The sequence below is a fragment of the Sciurus carolinensis genome, chromosome 4 (assembly GCF_902686445.1).
Source record: "Sciurus carolinensis chromosome 4, mSciCar1.2, whole genome shotgun sequence".
NCBI classification, from domain to species: domain Eukaryota; kingdom Metazoa; phylum Chordata; class Mammalia; order Rodentia; family Sciuridae; genus Sciurus; species Sciurus carolinensis.
Genome location: NC_062216.1, coordinates 101,954,316 through 101,976,047, shown reverse-complemented (window position 1 = coordinate 101,976,047; position 21,732 = coordinate 101,954,316). Strand labels below are relative to the sequence as shown.

At 33.5% G+C, this 21,732-nt stretch overlaps 1 protein-coding gene across 6 annotated transcripts in view; it reads right to left on the bottom strand.

Annotated features, from left to right (window-relative positions):
- Positions 1-21,732, bottom strand: part of Cntn1 (contactin 1) — a 364,554-nt gene that overhangs the window by 79,826 nt on the left and 262,996 nt on the right. For all 6 annotated transcript variants that reach the window (XM_047548775.1, XM_047548778.1, XM_047548779.1 and 3 more), the window contains one exon: positions 15,079-15,199. In XM_047548775.1, the coding sequence (XP_047404731.1) occupies positions 15,079-15,199 (121 nt within the window). The remainder of the gene's footprint in view (positions 1-15,078; positions 15,200-21,732) is intronic.

Sequence of the window (21,732 nt, the reverse complement as noted above, 5' to 3'; positions counted from 1 at the left end):
TTCATTCTCCTTTGTTTAGAGGTAAAAACTTTGGGGACATAATCAAATTCCTGGGGCTGGGCTGAAGAGGTAAGTTGAGAGGTCATGGTGGTGGTAGGAAGCCATCCTGCACAGGGCACCCTCAGGATAGAGCTGCACTTTCCCAGAACTTGAAAGGGTAGACTCCATAAAAACCATCAGAAACAAAATTGTTTTGTTTGAAAGGGATTTTACATCATTACTTCTTTTCTTGGTTATTTTATCAGTAATAACACCAAAGTGTTTTTCTTCCTTTGTTTAGTAACTAAAATGAATTGAAAAAGATCATTTTAATGAAATTCTAATTTTAAATAACCTAAAATTGTACATTACTCTATAATTAACTTGGAATTATCAATGACTCAGAACATTTGTATGTGTGGTGGAAAATCCAGTTAATTTGATAAACTAAACATTTACCCACAGTGATAGTGATATACAATAAAAGTTGTGTGGTCTGATTTCTGTCCCTGGGAAAGTTAAATATTAAGAAGAGAAAAGACATTTCAGGTTGTTGAATTTGGAGCACTGATATCTGCCTGCATATAGTGTGACAAATAAGAATTTTCTCTTTTTTAAATTCTTTTGTCAATGAAAAGAGATTAACAATCTTCTTATTACCACTTCACAACAATTTTGTTAGAATGATATGGCAAAATTTATATAAAAGTTTTATAGATATGTGCATTGTATTACAAGATATTTAAACATTTTGAATGAGTTATTTTTAACTGTATGAATTAGATGCTGTTAAAAAAAAAAGCAGGAAACATAAATCAAAATTTCAATGAACTATTTTTAGGCCAAAGATTGCACTATAAAATCAAACTCTAAAACCATCTACAATAATTTATTTACTCTTTTTACTATTGGAATTATAACTGTATGAAGTTACCTAGTTGAAAAATATATTTTAAATTACTATAGTTATTAGGTCATATATATATGTATGTATATATATACACACACACATATATTACATATATATGTATATATATCATATATATCATGGTGAAAATAAATTATATATTATATATCAATATAGTATATATTATATGTATTATACATTATTTATATAAAATTATACACATATATATATCATGGTGAAAATAAAATTTCAAAATCTTTTATCAGAGGCTTCTATAAAATAATTATTTCTTGCCAAAATAGAAAAGGCTTTCATTTTAACATTTTCGCATGATTTTATCACATTAAATATATCTGAATTAGAATTTATTTCCATCATGTTACAGTAATCTAGTCGTATTGCTAGATATCATACTGGGAGTCACTGTCTGGATTTAACCTTGCTCTTATACTAAATAATTCTCTGACTTTGGGCAATAACATCCTTGGACTCAATTTCCTCATGTGTAAAATTGGGATAATAAAATTGTGTGTGCCAAAGAGTACTTTTAGTAAATGTTATATATCCTCATGTAATATAATAAACATATGACATAAGTAATAATGTGCTATATAATTATTATATTTATTACACCATATATTACAATTAAATAATTCTATCATATATATTTACATTTATTTTATATTCATAATACATACCTTTATACTGCATAAAGATAAGAATTGCAAAAATATATTATTTTGTGAACAAAAATAAAATTATTTTCTAAATATGAAAAAACTGTCATTTATTCACTTATAAGGAATTTCGACATCATCCATTATCTGCACCTGCTTCTAAAAAACTGACTTAACTGGTGTCATTCTCAGCTTGATTTGTTTGGCATGTCTGGTAAATACACGGAGACTTGTAAACCTATAGGGGGGACTGTAGTAGAAAGTCTAACAGTTCACAACGCGAATTAAGTTCTGCAATGTTTTTCTGTTTTCTCCTGGGTCAAAGAAAGAAGTAACAGAGTTGTTTATTTGTTTGATTGTTTGTTTTAAGGAAGTTGTAGACACAGATCAACTGTGTAGCAAAGAAGAAATTCCAGTTTGCTAAAAGCTGACCAGCTTAATCATAAGGCAAAGAAAGTCAGAAGTAATCACTATAGGTTCAACTTACATTGAAAAAATATAATTTCGGATCACTGATGTACTTTAAAACTCTAAAAGTAAATGGAAAGTCTGCTATTTTTATCCAAGTTCCTTTTTTTACAAAAGAGCACCACTAAGTTCTAACTTTGAAACAATCATCCATTTTCTAAATTCTGTATTTATTATAACCAGATATGCATTTTGGCTCAATATGTCAGCTTCAGTATGTAACAGTTATGGACAACTGGCCCCTAATAGTTTTTCTCTGACCTAAATTTTAAGATTCTCTTGGGCTATTAATAGCTGTATTGCCAAGGCTTCATGCAGAGTGGGGTCAGCATGCCTCAGAAGGGCGCCCAGTCTGTCACTGTTCCAACCAGTGTGGGCAGCAAAGGACCATTTTGCTGTCTCAGTTCTCCAAGGCTGATGAGACAGAATCTTTAGTCTGTCTCTGTGGCAAGATTTCCTTGGCCAAAGCAAGTGGAAAGCACAGGCAATTATCCAAGTATCTGAGGTAAGTGTGTGTTTTTCTGCCCCAAATACTTGAAAAACTACCTCTTTAATTTGACTATGATGATCTGAACACTGACTTTTTTATGCCTGTATAAATTTATCCCTTTTTTGAATCTCTTCCCATTCTTTGGTGTGTGTGTGTGTGTGTGTGTGTGTGTGTGTGTGTGTGTGCCCGTGTGACATACGGGCATACGTACATGAGTGCATAGGTGTGTGGTGAGGTATGGGTATACTTGGATACTGATTTTCTATATATACTACATGAAAGTTTTGTCTGTTCTTCCTAATTTCATGGTGACCAAACTGATTAATTTAAAAGTCTTTTTTTAATTAATTTTAGCCTGGCATGCCTTCATAGTAATTTTGTGTATAAATCCACATTCATTCGTTTAATAATAATAATTTGAATACAGGGATTCTTGAACACAATGTGAATTTTATGCCAGATACCACAGAATTCTGAATTCTGATTTAGCACCAAGAGTTCCACAAACTTCTAACAGACTCTCCATCCTACTGCTATCACTAACATGCAACTTCTGAGTTAGTCATTCAAAGAAACCCTAAATAATCCTGGAGGTGGTGATTTATCCTTTTCCTAAAACACGTCTTTGGTTCAATCTTTCCCCACAATGTTTCTAAAATTGAATTACTTTTGTTAGTATATGCCAGACAATGGAAAAGGAAAAATAAAAAAAGCCGTTTCAGTAGAAACTGAAATCAGGAATTTTTACTGCTTAGTAGCAGTGATTTTAAAGCTGACTTGATAATCTTTCTAATGTGGAGACTTTTAGAAATTAACTATGTATCTAATTTTATTGAAAGTTTCTCTTAGAATCCCAGTATAATAAGACTGAACTAGAGTCCCAAAATGATCAGGTGCCAGTAAATAAATGGGTAATGCAGGGAAAGGCACTTTATCTGATTCCAAGTTTGTGAAATGAGGGAATGAGAATTATCCAGATGACTTTTAGGATTAATTCTCAGTTCCAAATTGTATTTTAATATAAATAACAAAAATACATTTACAAAGGGCTCAATATCTTTAGCATTAGGAAAATGCAAATCAAAACTACACCCAGACTTCATCTCACGTCACTCAGAAAGGTACAATAAAAATAAATTTAAAAAAATAAAGAATACAAACAATACTAAATGCTGGAGAGATTTTGGAAATAAAGGAACACTATTACACTATTGGTGGAATTAGTATAACCACTATGGATATAAGTGTGAAGATTCCTTAAAAGACTAGGAACGGAACTACCATATAACTCAGTATTCTATTCCTCAGTATTTATCCTAAAGAATTAAAGTGAGCAGACTATAGCAATGCATGCATATCTGTATTTATAGCAGCACAATTCACAATAGCCATATTATGGAACCAGTCTAGGTATCCATCAATGAATGAACAGAGAAAGAAAATGTGGAATATAAACATAATGTAGTTTTATTCAGTCATAAAGAAGAAAGAAATTATGTCATTTTCAGGAAAATAGATGGAATTTGAGAGAATTAGGTTAAGCAAAATAAGCCAAACTCAGAAAGTCAAAGGTCATATGCTTCTTCTCATATGTAGAAGATAGAGAATAAAAGAGGGGAGAGGTGATGTGTGTTTGGGTGGGGAGGGGACAAACTAAAGAAAATAGAATGGAGTACAGTGGAGTAGAACACCACCAAGGTAGGAAGGAGAGGAGGAGAGAAGGAGGTACTGGGGAATGATATTGATCCAATTATACTGTTATATTCTGTGCATGTGTGCATATGTAACAACAAATACCACTATTATATATAATCGTAATGTGCCAATAAGAATGTAAAATTGTTTTGCAAATGTCAAGAAGTGGGAAGAAAAAAAGTTATAATTAATGTATCAATTGCCATCAATAGGATTAGCACATGTTTCTCAAAGAAAATTTTTATCGATTCCATATTCCTTAAGGAAAGAGTACTAGTTTCTCTGGACAAACATATCTAAGTAAACACATCAAAAACATTTTTGCCTGAACAGCAAAGACTGGTATTCTCTGGATATAAACTGCTAATACAGAACAGCTGAAAGTAATAAATACTCAAGAGCATTTTTCAAAGGAAAGACTTTCAGCCAACCACTTCTAGTAATTTAAAATTTAGGAATATTATTCAGACTAAAAGGAGTATTGACAGTTCCCACTTCGAGTTTCCAGGTTATTTTATTCAAGTATGTTACCTTTACTTATCCAACAGAGAATTTAAAAGGGGATTAGTCATCAAACAAAATGACCTCCTTAAGAAAGAATCTGGTAACTATGTCATTAGGCCAAGTAATAAAAACTTCAATAGACTATACCAAATAAAGATGGCATCTACCTTGTATTTCTCTCCATTCTGAAACTCTATGTTTGGCCTTGGAAATAAAGTAGAAAGTTACACACACACGCACACACACACACACACACACACATACACACAAAGTGCTTCCAGCTAAATAAAAATTCACATAAGACAAAATCAATATAAACTTCTAATATTACAATAGAAAAAACATGAACATATTTTTGGGCGAAAACAATTCACACCATTTTCATATTATCTATTTTAGCTTCAGCTATTTTTTCCCTCAAAACAATTTCAAATTTCATGGCACATATGTTGGGGATGGGAATCAGATCAAAAGAAAAGTTATATAATAAAATCCTTTTGTCTTCTGTTTGCTTTTTGAAAGTTCAGACTTCGGTTAAGAAATATTATTTAATGTAGTATCTAGGCACATAGGAGAGGACCTGAAAAGTATAATCCTGATTGCATCTCCTATTTGGCAATTTTAGTGCCAAACATATTTTGTTCATCCAGGTGTCCCTAATAACTAGCAGTATTGCCAAGGATATTTGTAAGATAGCAGGAACAACAGGGAAAGAAGTAAAGCACATACAAGTTAAAACCTAATTTCTTGCACTTGTGGCTTAGTTTTATGGCCCATTTTTAAATATCTCTCATGAATGAGAACTGAGATTTAGCAAGCTTAATCTTAATGTGTTTCCACAAGTGTGGCTGAGTAAATCCTGATGATCCTTTGCTCCTAAGTGATGCTCTGAATAGAGGAGCTTTAAGGCCTCCAGAAATGTCTGCAGAAGAACATTCACACAGGGCTACTCCCAAGCCTTGAACATTTCCATGAGCTTTAGAAGTAATCATTTTATTACAAACCCAGACATTTGCATCCATTCTCTTAGAACGATTTTTTACATTGAAAGCCTAAAAATATCTAAAGTACAATAGAGCTGATTCTTTTTCTTTAAAACCAAGACAAAATGTTATTGAACTCAAATGATCATCTAAATATTGAGCAATTTATAGTGGTCTGAGTTTTAAATCTGTTTGACTATACGACACAACTCTAATTTGAAAAGGTTGATTCTAAAATTACTTCTCTCACTGATACATTATCTTCAATTAATACCAATATATGACCCTCATTTAAAAAAAAGACAAACTCTCCCTATCTCTGCAATCTTCTCAAAACAATTTGAATGTCATAATATCTATGACCTCCTGTAAATTTATCTTAATTTTAAATTGATGTTGCATCTGGGGAACTTGTTTTTGCTTTTCCTTTGTGTTTTGTCCTTTTTTTTTTTTTTTTTTTAACCATTGATGCATGCTTATATTGAGTGGTCCTAAGGTTAACTACAGGGTTTTTAAAGCTAACTCCATCTAACTTAGTGTGACTTAGTGTTTAACTGCAACTATGCTAAAATGATGACGGATGAATTAAAAGACCATGAAATTAACCCTTTTCTCTCCCCCTGGAATGCTTTCCTCCATTCCCTGCCATTCCTGGCCTTAAGGTCAGAACTCTATTCCATTGCTTCTAGCAAGACGTAAGCATTAATTTTCAATGGTCTTCTGATTTAGTTCTATATAGTTTCCACTTGATAAACTGGAGGAAAGGACTGTAGTACTATCTTTCTGAAACACATTTCAAAATTAATTTATCCTAAAAGTACATCCTATACACAAAACAGTACAACTTGCAAACTGTTCAACAGGTATTCCTTAGAATAATAATTTCCAAATAACAGTTACTACTTCATCACATTTGTCGTGGGGACTAGTTAATTGCAGAGTTGCCAACCCAGACCAGGTTTAAACATTTGATCACTTTAGGATTGTATTCATCTGATGAACTCCATAATGATATTCTTTAAAAATGTATTTAATATTTATTTAAAGGAGAGATGAAGAAATGCAAGGGGAAAAATAGAAAAAGGGTTTTTAGTGCAAGTGTCAGGCTCAACTCTTCTCCACTGCCTTCAATAATTTCAACACTGCTTCCAAAACTGCAAGTCCCACCCACTTTGCTTGTTCCTAAGGTTAAAAGGAATGCCCCTTAAAAGGCAGTGTAGCAGTCATCACTGTTCAAACATTCCTTTGGGGATGCCTGCCTTCTAATCACATCATGCTATTCTTGAAATAAGTGCCAACAATGACTACATGTTTTCTCTATATTTCTAGTATATTTCCAGTGATTTTTTTAAGTTTTATTTTGAGCTAATCACAGATTCATATGCAATCGTGAAAAGTAATCACAGAGATCTTCTTTATCCACCACAATAACATTTTGTATAAAGTGCCACCAGAAAAATTGGAGCTACTTGTGTGCAGCCACAGCCACTCTGTTCTTTCCCTTTCCTTAACCCTTGACCACCATTCATCTCTTTTCTATCTGTATAATTTTGTCATTTGGATTGTTTACACTTTGGGGCTATTATAAATACAAATGTGATGAATATTTGTGCAAATATTTCTATGTGAACGTAAGTTTTTATATCTCTAGGAAAAATGCCCAAGATTGGAATTGCTGGCTCATATGCTGAGAACATGTTAATCTTCTAAGAAATTGCCATATCGTTTTCCAGCGCATCTGTACCATTTTACATTTTTACAAATAATATGTAAGTGACTCAGTCTCTTTGCACCATTTTATTCTATTTTTAATTTTAAGCGATTCTGATTGGTGTATAGTGATATCTACATTGGGTTTTCAATTTGTATTGAAGACTAATGGCTAATTGATGATAGATATCATTTCATGTGCTTGTTATTTGTATACATTTCAGTGAAATGTCTGTTGCCTATTTATTTTATTGGATTTTTTTTGTCTTTAAATTATTGAATTCACAAAACTCTTTATATGTACTACATACAAATTTTTTTGTCAGAAAGGTAGTTTGAAAATATTGTCTCCCAGTCTGTAGGTTATCTTTTTATCCTCTTCACAGAATCTTTTGCATAGCAAAATTTTAAAAATTTTGATGAAGTGAAATATGTCACTTTTCAAATTATACATTATGCTTTAAGGTATCAAGTCTAAGAACTCTTCAAAATTACCTCTAGGTTCTGAAGAGATTTATCTATATTTGTTCTATAGTTTGATGGTTTTACATTTTTCATTTAAGTTCATCCATGATCCATTTTTTAATGCAATACCTTGATTTTATTTATTTATTTTTATGTAGTGCTGACAATTGAACCCAGTGCCTCACACATGCTAGGTAAGTGCTCTCCCACTGAGCTGCAACCCCAGCCCCCATGATCCATTTTTCTTTACATTTTTCTGTTTTACCTATGAATGCCCAAGTGGTCTAACACCATGTGTTGTAAAGACCATCCTTCTTCCATTAAATTGTTTTTGCTTCTTTGTCAAGAAACCAGTGGGTATATATGGGTCAGTTTCTGTTGTTATTGCTAATACACCAAGGTCTACCAGACTAGTCTTTGATCTGGCTTTACTAAACCCATCCTAGAGCTATTAATTCAGAAACTGCCAAGAAAGGGCCTAGAATTGTGTGTTTATATTATCCATAGAGGTGGAGCTGATGCACATACAAGTGTGTTGGTCCAGGCGTGCACAAAGATTTCTCATCAACCATCGTGGGGAAGGATAGTGGTGAGGAACTGGGGAACAGCACAGGTCCTCTGTGACTCTCTTTTATTAAATTAGATTTGTTAAGAAATATCTAACATTTAAGAACAGTTTTAAAAGATAGGAAAATGACTATACACAAACCTACCACCTGGCATAAGAAAAAATTACTTATAAAGATGCAGCTTCTAGCAGATGCCCTCCTTCTTTAAATGCTATCTTCTCCCAATCCTTTCTTCCCAGCCCAGAAGTAACCCTATTGTATTTCATGATTCTCATTTTCATGCATTCTTTGTTTTTATCCATATTAGATATATACCGTGTGTGTAACACACATACACACTTACACACACTGCATTCATACATATATACAGATGCCTGATTAGTGACTATGTAGAAACCTGAACTAAAAGCAACTGACAGCTTAATTGGAGGACAATTCATCATTCTGACAAGTCTTAAAATCCAGACCAAAGCATACTCTGAAGTCTGACTTAGCTCAGTCTGTTTATGTTATAATCTAAATGTTGTATTCCATCCCAGAATTCTTGTTTGAAACCTAATCACCAGCGTACTAGTATTTATGTACTAGTATTTGGAGGTAGGGCCTTTGGTAAACTTTTGATCATCAGGGCTCTGCCATTAATGCCCTACAGAAGAGGCACCAGAGTGCTGTCCCCTTCCACCTTGTGAGACTCTAGTAAGGTGGTTTCATCTATGAGCCAGAAGCAAAGTCCCTCACTAGATACTGAATCTGTTGGTACCTTGATCTTAGACTTCCCAGGCATCATAACTATAAGAAATAAATCTTGGTTGTTCATAGTTGCCTAGTTTATGGCATTCCATTTTAGTAGCCCAAACAGTCTAAGAAAATTTTGCATCTATCCACATGTTCATCAGTTTCTTCATTTACTATGAGTTTTAACATCTCAGAACTTTCTTCTAGAGAGGTTTTCCTGAAATTTACCCATTACACATCTTTAGAGATAAAAATCTCTAGGGGGATAAACTGTTTCTGTTCATCTTACTATGGTTTTATTTTTTTATTATAAAATAATTTGTGTAAACAATAAACATTTAATTTTCTTTTAGCACATTGAAGGTAGTATAGTATTCCACAGTTGTATTAGTAATCTATTGCAACAAGACAAATTAACCCCAAACTCAGTGGCTTAAAAACATTATTTTCTTTCATAGTTTTGGTAAACTAAGAATTGAGTGACTGAGCAGATTGGCTGACTCCTGATCAATTTCTCTCATGAAATTTATAATCAAGATGTCAAACAGAACTATATCTGAAAGGTGTTTCTGGGGATGAAGAATCTGCTGTCTAGACAGCTCACTGAATGATTGGGCAGTTGGTGCTTGTTATTGAAGAAGGCTCGTTTCTTCTTCAGGTAGCTTCTTCAGGAGACTGGACTGTCCTCATGACATAGAAGCTGTCTTCCCACAGAACAAACCAGCCAAACATGCAGGCAGAAGTAGAAATGTATTTTACCACTTAGCCTGAAAAATCACACACATTCACTTCTGCTGACATATAGCACAACTCCACGTATGCAAGGGACCACACTAGGATTTATGCATCAGGAGTCAAGGATCAGAGGAAGTCATCTTGAAGGCTGGTGTCCCCAAGTTTTATTGCTACTGAGTAGCCCATGTCAGTGTATTGCCACATCTTTGGAGGGAAAAAAATTATTTTTATTCTCATACTTGTCTCAATGTTTTAGAGTTTAACATTCATTTTTATTTTCTTGTGTTTCATTATGTTGCTTGAATATGAGGAATCATTTTTGCCACTAATGCTCCCACATTTATAATCATTAAATTTTGAAAATTGTTTCTCCTTACTTTGTCTAATGTTTCTTCTGGTAATCCAATGTGACAAATACTAATTTATGGTTAAATTTATAGTTATATCTTCAATTTTTTTTTTGAGTTTTAGTTTTACTATGTAGTTCAGGCTGGTCTCAAACTCCTGGGCTCAAGCAATCCTCCTGCCTCAGCCTCCTAAGTAGCTGGAATTGCAAGTGTACACTACCAATTCCAGCTACATCCTCAATGTCTGGAAAATATCTTCATAATTTACCTTTTATTCATTATGTTGAAATATGGTGATTTTATCATATCTATCTTTCACTTCTCTAGTTCATTCCTAGGTTGCTACCATCTAATTAATTATTTTCAATGATTATATTTATCATTTTCAGGTGTTTCTATTTTTTTCCAAATTTGCTACATTTTTATAGTACATTAATTTTGACTCATTTTTAACATTTCCTCTCTAATTTCTTTAATATTTTCAGCATGGCTATTTTTATTTTTATGTAATGGCTGTACTCTGAAATTTTCTTGACTTGAATTACAAATTTTTTCTCCCTCTTGATTGTTTTTGATAGTGAGTTTTCTTCTTCATGTGAGTTATCATTTTTTTATATAATTTCATATTTGATTTTCTAAGTCTGTTGGAATCATGAGCAAGGTGGTTTCAAAACACTATTTCAGAAAGGCTACTTTGCATTTGTCAGACAGTGAGGGTGAATGTTTATCCACATCCTGAATTTTATAAATGGAACTTTCAGGAAATACTGTTTGAAAAAAGGTTTCTCTTGTAAAAATAATCTCTATTACTGTGAAAAGTCTAGTGAAATATTTCTAAAGTAAACAGATAGTTCTGATAAAAAAAAATAGATAAGAAAAGTGAAAATTATAGGGTTTGTGTGAGCCGATGATTGGAAGATGTTTCCAGAGCTGGAGGATTAGACAATGTGCACTTTTCTGGACTCTTCTCCTTGAGCAACCTTGGATCCAATTAGTGGTTAAACAAATTAAAGTGTTACACCTTCAACAGGTAAACAGTTATGTCTGCTATAAAAGATGACGTCTCATAGTTGATTACTGGGGCCATATTTTATGGATTATTTTCAGTTGACAAAAATTGCTGTTTTTCTTATATTTTGATCTTACCATATATAACACAGACAAACAAGGGAGTAAGTATAATGTTACATTTGCCTTGACTATGATTTTCCTATATTCAATTTTAGTTTTACATTTAGAGACTGCTACAGTTTAGATATGATTTGTTTGTGTCCCCCAGGGGTTGTTCATGTGTGGAAAGTGTGGTTCCATAGTGTGGCAGTGTTGAAAGGTGGTAGAACTCTAAAGAGGTAATTCTTAGTGCTGAGCCCCACATAGATCAATACTGGTCTCATGAAGTGAGTTAGTTATTTGCATTAGAGTAAGTCGTTAAAAGAGTAAACCTCATCTCTGATTCTCTCTGGCTTCTTGTCTTGCCAGGTGATCTCCCCCCTCACATGTTTTACCATTACTGTGATACCATCTGCCATGACGTCTTTACTCAAATTGGCCAATGCCAGTGCCTTGGCCCTGAGCCCTCAAAACTGTGAGCTACATAAATCTCTTTTCTTCATACATTATTCAAGCTCAGGTATTTTGTTATAGCAATGGAAAGGGTACTAATAAAGAGGCACTCATATTTAACTGACTTGTCTCCATTCTAAAATCAATTTAACACAATAATAGAAAGCATAAGCCTAAAACACATTTTTCTTGTCATACAAATTGCTTTCATGAAGTTTTACACATATAACCATACTTACTCATTGACAACTACAAATTCACACACACATACACACACACAAACACACACATGGTATGAAGGGTAGCAACTTTTTTTTTTAACTATGTATTGATTTCCTTCAAGGTAATATAGACTAAAGGAAACCCACAGGCTTAATTACATCTAAATATTTATACTTTTGTTTCAGTCATCTGATAGAGTATAAATGTGTACGTAATAGACTAATTTGATTATCAAAAAATTTCTTGGTGTTCCTCAGAGAAAACTGCTTTCCCATCTACAATGTCCACTGTCCCTCTCATAACCCTAACTTCGGCATCTGCAGTTCAGATCACTGGTATCCGATACGAATTAGAATGAGTCCATGTCAAACCTGGCAAGTTTTGTATATGTCTAAAGCCTAGTGAATGCAGTAGTGTGCTCCTTATTAACATTCCAAGATCCACAGTGGAGGCCTGAAACTGCAGATAGTACTGAATGGTACATATATTGATTTTTCATACACATATATAGTTATGATAAAGTTTAATATATGAATTTGCACAATAAAAGACTAACAGTAACTAATAGAACAATTACAACAATAGACTGCAACAAAATTGTGTGATTTGGGACTGTTGTTATTTAAAGTAAAGGTTATTTGAACATAGATACTGCAATACTATGCAACTAATTGGTAAACCTAGAGAGTTACTAAGTGACTGATGCACAGGTAGTGTACACAGCATTGACACAAAGAAACAATTCACATCTTGGGAAGTATGGAGTGGGACCACATGAGATTTCAAGATGTTACTCAGAACAATGTGCAATTTTAAATTTAAAATTATACATTTCTGGAATTTTCCATTTAACATTTTCAGAGCATAGTTGATTATAGTAACTGAAACCACAGACAGCAAAACTGCAGATAAGAGGGGAGGACTACTATGAAGTTTACAAACTTTTGGGAAACAGATATTTATTCTTGAATGGCTAAATGCAAACAATCTTTGAAGGAATTCAGTCAAAATGTGCTACTAGATATCACTACATGAAATTTATTGGAATTTTATACTTTTATGTAAAATGAATTAACCAGCTCTTTGTTTCTCTTTTCAGAGAGTCTTGATCTAGATGGGGAAAAATAAAGATTAAAAATAAAAATTAAGATTTTTAATGCTTTTGGACCATTGCTGCCTGAGAAAATCTGATGATGATTATAAATCCTCTTCCCAGGAAAATACACATATATATGGAATTCAGCATATAATTTCAGCAGTTTCATTCATCTCTTGAGGCTGTCCATGATCTCTAGGTTATGACTTCCTGAACTAGATGCAAAAGCATAATTAAGTGGACAAATGGACCAATAATAATATCACTTAAAGTAAAATGTTTCATATATTACTACTACTATAAGAAATATTGAGAAAACTATGTAGTTGAATAACCTCTGATTTTAGAAGACCTGCAATATGATTTTGACATACTCTGCAGGAATATATTTATCTATTTTAATTGTGAATTTCTTTTGACATAAATGAATGCCTTTTCTATTATTTTTTCAGGGGGTGTACCGGGGATTGAACTCAGGAACATTTGAACATTGAGCCACATCCCCAGCCCTATTTTGTATTTTATTTAGAGACAAGGTCTCCCTGAGTTGCTTAGAACCTCACTTTTGCTGAGGCTGGCTTTGAACTCTTGAACTCTTGAACTCTTGAGAACATATTTAACTGGAATAATAGTTTTTCTGCATTTTCACTATGTTGCTTAGGGACTCCATATTAACACTGCTCTAGAGGGAATTCAGGAAATGTATAAAACTGAGTGAAATTCTATTAATCTGAGTCTGGGAGGGGCATTAAAACTTATCAAAGATATTATTTTATTTACCAATTATTTGTTCAAAAATATGAAATGTGGATTTAAATAATAGTCAATAAATATTTTCAGTTGGTAAAATGTGAAAAAATGGAAATTTTAATATGACATTGAGACAGAAGAAAAGAGTTATAAAACTATGTAAAGGAATGTGCAATTCATTAAATATTAATTTAAATGCATGCATGAATTTTGCAATTTAGGAGATAACTCATGCACAGATAGCTGTAAAATACATTGGAGAAAGAAGTAAATGTTATGAAAGTTCATATTTGGACATTGAAAAAAGATTCCTGAATTTAGTAATATGTAAGCAATACTTTGAAAGTATAGATATGAATTGGTGTGAGAAGTACATTAAAGAACTACTGTGAATCAGGAACAAATGTGGAAACATGAAGGTATTGTGAATTAGTGGAGCATTTAGAGTTGGTTACAGGGAATGATGGTAAGACATTAGAAAGTAAGTAGTCTAAAGTCAACACACAAAATGCCTTGGACACTAAGCAAAATGAAATGGTCTTCATTCCACAGACAACCAGCAAAGAGCCAATTAATGAATTTTAACAAGATGTGTCATGTTCCAAGTCAGCCTCATCCCCACACCGAGATCAGAAGCAAAAGGGCTATATTTTCAATAAACATGTATCCCATCACATTCTGAATTATATTATTTATATGAACAAAGGCACTAGTTTGAAAATGAGCAACAAATAGAAGCATGATAAATGAATAAATTAGCTTTTTATTCTACAATGATGGTTGGTGATAAGTATGTAATACTCAATATTATAGTAAACAGTATATTTTTCCATAAAAAATTAAAAAGGAAACCACACTATACCCAACACACTAAAAACAACAACAACAAAAAAATAGTAGGAAATGAAAACTTTTGGTAAGTACTTAGTTTAAAAACACAAACATTTAGTAGGTCTGTGGCGTAACTTTCTAGACAATATAAAGTTAAACAATAATCAGTCTTGTTTACTGCTTGTCTGGTATAAATCATTCTCAGACATGGGTAAGAAGCTAAGAGACATTCTGAGGCATGGAATTGAGACCCTACATAAGAATTTGAATTGAGACCCTAAGAGTTACCAGAAGATTACACATATTGCCACAAACCTTTGATTATGTAATTTTGAAATTGTGAAACTCTTACCTCGCACAACAAGGTCAGCTGAAGCTGAAGAATTGTCCACAATTGTCTGAGCAGTGCATGTGTATCTTCCAGCATGTTTCAGCTGGGCATTTCGGATGAGCAGCTCACCATTGGCATCCAGCTGTTAGCAAAAACAGCAATCATTCCAATCAGTGCATTTTCTTTCCCACAAATTATATGGCATTTAGAATCAAAAGGTACTTTTTCTCCCCTGACAAAATGAACACCATTAAAAGGCATCTAACTGTCCTTGCTTAATTTACACATGATTCTTTGGATTCTCTGCTAAAAAAATAAAGTTACCGAATTCATTACTTAAGGTCCTTTTGAACTTCAATATCTTTATAATTCTATTATTTTTAATATTAGAGAGCTATACTGAGAAAAAACAAGAGATAAAACTATTTTACTGAGCAGGGTACAGTGGCGCATGCCTGTAATCCCAGCAGCTTGGCAGGCTGAGGCAGGAGGATCTTGAGTTCAAAACATCCTCAGCAAAATTGAGGCACTAAGTAACTCAGTGAGACTCAGTAAACTCATATTTAGACTCTCTAAATAAAATACAATAGGGCTGGGGATGTAGCTTAGTGACCAAGTGCCCTTGAGTTCAATCCCTGGTACCCAAAGTCTAAAAAAAAAAGAATAAGAAACTATTTTATCAATACCATTTAAAGAAAAACATCAAGGTCTCATAATTGCAGTGTTAAATGTCAATGTGGATAAATAAATGCTATATGGCTGAGAATTGCTAATTTGGTTTTGCAAAGTTGAATTAATTGTCTCATTTCAAGCTATGCTATAGTTCATTTTACAAAGATACTAGAAGTTGGTAGGAACTGTCAAAATGAACAGTTCTACTAATGTACTTTGTCACCAAAACATAAGCTAAGTGAGGATTTTTGTGGTTGTTTTTTGATACTCTATTCACAATGCTCTGAAGAGTGTTCAATGAGTACTTTTTGAAGGAGACTTGAGGGAAGCTTACTTGTGACGATAAGGCAAGATTTCAATGTAATTTGTAAAGATAGCTAACATTTATTGGATGCCTAGTCTGTATCAGTCCTGCGCTATGAATGCATGTATATTATCTCATTCCTCACTTCTGATCACAGCCCTACTGAGATAGGTCTAATCATGTCTACTTTATTAACAGTAAGAGGGAGACTTAAAGGGCGGTCAAGTAACTTAACTAAGGTTTCAAGATTTTACTTTCTGTTATTGGTTTTTCCCTTTCTCCACCTTTTGCTCCTGGATCAATTCTAATCAGGACTTCATCCCTTTGCCTCACCTTACCTAACCTCCCAACAGCATTTGACCTTCCTTCTCAACACATTCAGTTTTTCTAGTCATCTGTGACTTTCTAAAAACTTCAAAGTCATTCTTAAACCCACCTCTTCTTCACCTTCCTCAAAATTTCATGACAAATTCTTAAATTTATTCATTGTTTCCCACCACTATTGCCTCTACCCTTGTCCAAACTACTGAACTCTCGGGCCTGACTTTTACTGTATACCATTTGGTCTCACCAGCACCCTGTTCCATTCCACTCTTTTCTTTTCTTTTTATTTTTACAGACTGCATTTTGATTCATTGTACACAAATGGAGTACATCTTTTCATTTCTATGGTTGTGCACGATGTAGATTCATACCATTCATGTAATCATACATGTACATAGGGTAATGATGTCTGTCTCATCCAACAATTTTCCACTCTTTTCTTCACCTGATACCCAGAATGACCTTTTGAGATATGCGACCATGCTCAAGTCACCAGTCTGTATAAAAGTGAAAAACTGAAACATTCAAAACTTCCTCTTCCTTGGATAAAAGTCTTAAACCACTCTGACAGACAACCTGCTTCCTTCTCAGGTGCTGATGCCTGCTTACAAGCTGCTCTCCAGGAAGAGTACTCCTTTCTCAGAACCACAAGGGCAAGTTGCTCTGTCTTATCTCTGCCCTCCATGATGTTATTGCTCCTGGAAATATGATTTTCTCACACTCCACTGCATTACCATCTTCACCTAAATACCACACTTCCCTCCCACCCTGATAAAAGTTCAAACTACTCCTCAATTAACCTTCCAATTTTCTCTGGAGCAAGCAGTTCCTTGTCCTGTTTGACCATAGCACTGGGTATCTTATGTCATATTACATATCTCAATTGTGATTAAATATTTATGCAATTATGTGGCAATCTCCCTGGCAGATTGTTAGTTTTCTGTAAGTAAGAAACGTGTTGTAAGTCCTTGTGTTGTAGGTCCCTATGGCTGTGTGTGCTGCCATCCCAGGACTGGCATCGTGCCAGGAACATAATCCCTAAATCCACATGCTTGAATGAAGTAGTCAAACATCTTATTAAGTATATGCATCTTCTTTTTAAAATAATATATGTTCACATCTTTTTAGCTTCAATCAGAATTAGGTTAGTAGGTATGTGACAATGTAAGCCCATGACGATGATGGTATTTCTTTCTTTTTTTTTTTATATATTTATTTATTTTTTTTAATTGTATACAAATGGGATACATGTTGTTTCTCTATTTGTACATAGAGTCAAGGCATACCATTTGTGTAATCATACGTTTACATAGGGCAATGATGTTTATTTTTTTCCCTTCCCCCCCACCCCTCCCACCCCACTTTTCCCTCTATACAGTCCTTCTTTCCTTCATTCTTACTGCTCTCCTTATCCCTAACCCTAAACCTAACCCTAAACCTAATGCTAAACCCTCCCACCCCCCATTATATGTCCTCATCCGCTTATCAGCGAGATCATTCGTCCTTTAGTTTTTTGAGATTGGCTTATCTCACTTAGCATGATATTCTCCAATTTCGTCCATTTGCCTACAAATGCCATAATTTTATCATTCTTCATTGCGGAGTAATATTCCATTGTATAAATATGCCACAGTTTCTTTATCCATTCATCAACTGAAGGGCATCTAGGTTGGTTCCACAATCTGGCTATGGTGAATTGAGCAGCAATGAACATTGATGTGACTGTATCTCTGTAGTATGCTGATTTTAAGTCCTTTGGGTATAGGCCAAGGAGTGGGATAGCTGGGTCAAATGGTGTTTCCGGTATTTCTTAAACACATAAACAGACTGTTCTTGGTGTCCAGTGTAACGTACAGACTCTTGCTACCTGTTCAGATCTCTCCTGCACCCAGCTCCTGTGCCCAGTCTACCATGAGAAGCTCAGATTTTGCTACATGCTTTGCCTACAGACCTTGTAGATATCACTTCATTGCCTGCCCCATCACATGGTTAACTTCAGCCCAAATTTGAGAAGCCCCTTCCTTCTTCAGAATTCAAAGCCTCAGTCAGGAATTGGCCTTGAACTATCCCTACCTAGGATAATTACGCAGCTGTTCATTTCTTCCACTAAAATGTAATTCTATGAAGGAAGTACTACATCTTATTTATTATTACACACAATGTTCTTAAGGTCATATCTGCCACATGAGATGAATTCAACAAATATTAAATGAATTAATAAATACTTATTATCTAAAATGACATGATTTTTATCCATTTTATTTTAATTTATTTTATTAATTTCATACATATTTTTCAGTTCAGATAATGATGCCACAAGGAAGCTGTATCCATCTCCTTAAGATCAATTCTTCATGACTACTACTTTTCTCATTATTCATATACTGATTTCATGAGAGAATGTAAAAGTTTTAGGAAAAAGAGTATATTTATAGAAAGAAAGAATATTGTTAATATTTTCAACAAACTAATATGTAAGGTGTTTTTCAATCTAATTGTGTAGTAAGAATTTGACATTGCCCAAAGATATTTCTGGCCTTTGCTGTCGGCTTCTGGAAGGTGATCTCTAACATCTTTCTTTCCCTGGTACTTGGGTTATACTGGATAGTCTAACAATGTGATTTAGGTTGGAGGTTAGCTACACTTGTATAATTTTAGAGTAGAAACTGATCATAGAGTAGGGATTGGGTCATAATGCATAGTCTACCAATGAGATTGAGGGTGGGAGAAAGTTACGGTTGTAGAGTCTCAGAGCAAGGGGTGATTGTGCCAAAAAGATGAGCATTGTGACATAGAATAGGGGCCTTTGGTAACATGGTATCAGTGGACATAGAGATTGAGATTACCCATGTGAGTAATTCATCAATCACGCCTACATGATGAATCCCTAATAGACACTCTGGATATTGAGGCTCAGGTAACTTCCCTGGTTGGCAATACTTTGTGTATACTACTGCACATCAAAGATGGTTAGTAATGTATTTTGATTTCACAGGGAGAAGATGATGGAAGTTGTGTGTTTGGCATTTCTCCAGTACTGCCCTATGTACTTCTTTCATTGGCTGATTTTAACCAGAATCCATTTTTTTGTAAGAAACTGTAACCACAAGTATAACCACTTTATTGAGGTCTGCACGTCTCTTCTACTGCCGAATTGAACCCAAGGGTGGTTTTGGCAACCTTCTGAACTTTGCAATTGATGTCAGGAGTAAAGGTGGTCTTGGGGACTGTGCCCAATTTTGTATTTGACCTAACTTCGTATACCATTCTAAATAGAATTCATTTAAGAAAGGAGATTAAACATTATTTTATTACTTATATTTTAAAAAGATATTAGAGGTAAGCAGAGAGTAAGATTCTGTATATGAGGAAGGTAATTTTAAAGGTTTTTCTTAAACTATAATAAAAACCAATTGGCACATGTATCTAAGTAATTTTCTGAGAAAAAATATTCAAAGTAATATAAAATAATTTGAGCAAAACAAAATGAATAGTATACATTTATGAGACAGACTAATATGCTTTGACATCCTTAATATAAATGTACTTGCCATTAAATATTTATTAATAGAAATGTGTTAAGTAAAATGTTTTTAAACTATTATGGCACAAGAATACTATTGTATTGAAAAAAATAATGTTCACATAGAAAAAAGCACCTATTCTATTATATTCTTTACTTAAGTGACTTAGTACTTTGATTGCTCCAGTTTTCTAACTGAAAGATAAACCTGTGAGCTGGAGATGTAGCTCAGTGGTAGAGCTTGTTTTATAGTATATGCAAAACTGAGTTCCAATCCCCAGCAACAACAACAAAGATTATCCTGTTATCAAACTTCTATTATCTCATTATTTAAAAAAAAATCTTATCTGATCAAAAATATTTTATTATCCAATGTTATAATAAGAAAACTAAAAAACTAATATAAAAATGAACAAGGGCATCAACATTGCTTCTTAAAAAATAGTTATCTGATATTCTTTACTTCTTAATGAAATAGTTATCCTTCTGTTCCTAAGTTTTCAGTTTGAAACATAATACTATTTATATATCTGCTTATTTTATTCTGATAGAAATGATATGGTCTTTCTTTTTATATGGTCACATGTTACAAAAACAAGATATTTTATGTCCTCAAATATTCCATCAAATCTAAACTTATTGAATGTTCTCAACAAACACTTTTACAACTTTTAATTAAACTATTTTAGAAGTTTAATACAAACCTGATTTTAAAATCGGTTCTGTTTTAAACTTTAGGTTTTAGGTACAGAATGATAGTAAGCAACTTCAACATTTATTCTTATTTGTCCTATATTTGGTGAAGGTGTGGTGCTGCATGTCTTCAGAAGGAAAGCAAAGAGAAAGCATACTATATCATTTCCAGTATAGCTGTGTACATAGAAAAGCTTTCCTGACAATTTTATAAATGCTGCTAGCACTTTCCATACCTCAGGAGAAGCTGAGGTTCTCAGTGGTTGACAGAACGCTTACAAAGCAAGTAAAGATCATGGACCTCAGCACATTCTAGCCACAAATTAGATGCGAATGCTCTCTATATTTTCACTAAAAGCCACAGCTTGGCTGAATTACAAAATTCTTCCCTTCATACGAGGATAGTTGAATCACATACTGGAAATTGTGATAGCAAAGCTCAGGGATATTCCAAAGTGTGTATGTGGTTGACCACTCAGAAGTTTCCCAAGTTTAAGTTAAAAGACTTCCAAAGTACAACTGCCCATTCCTCTCTCCCCCTCCCTGTATACTAACTGCAAAATAATTACAGCAATATAAATGCACCTAATTACTAATTTGTATTAAATTAAATTAATTTTAATGAGCAAAGAAATATGCTACATGGTACATACAAAGTCTAGATAAAACTTAGATCTCAGAATGACTATTTAAAAAAAAATCTGCTGTATTCCATTGAAATTCATAGTGAAGGGACAAATATAGAAGACTGAAAGAAAAGGTATCTTTTAAAGGTATATCATATAAATGTAAATAGAATTTATTAAATATATGTCTTAGAGTCTTTATTCATGAAACAATAACAATTTTCTTCTTTTTTACTTTTCACTTGGTAGAGTGAAGAAATAATAGCTATAGAAGATGCATCTTATGCAGTTACTAATGGTAGCATCACCATCACCAACTTTGCTAATGGTAATATTTACTAAGGGTTGTCTAGGTGTCAAGGGCTGTTATAAAGACTTTGCATGTACAAATACCCTTACTTGTAGCAATAATGCTATAAAATAGGTACTATTTCTAACTATTTTGCATATAAAACCACAAAGTTACTATGACTACAATTGCTACTACTGCTGCTATTAATACTACTACAGCCACCACAATCACTTCTGCTCTT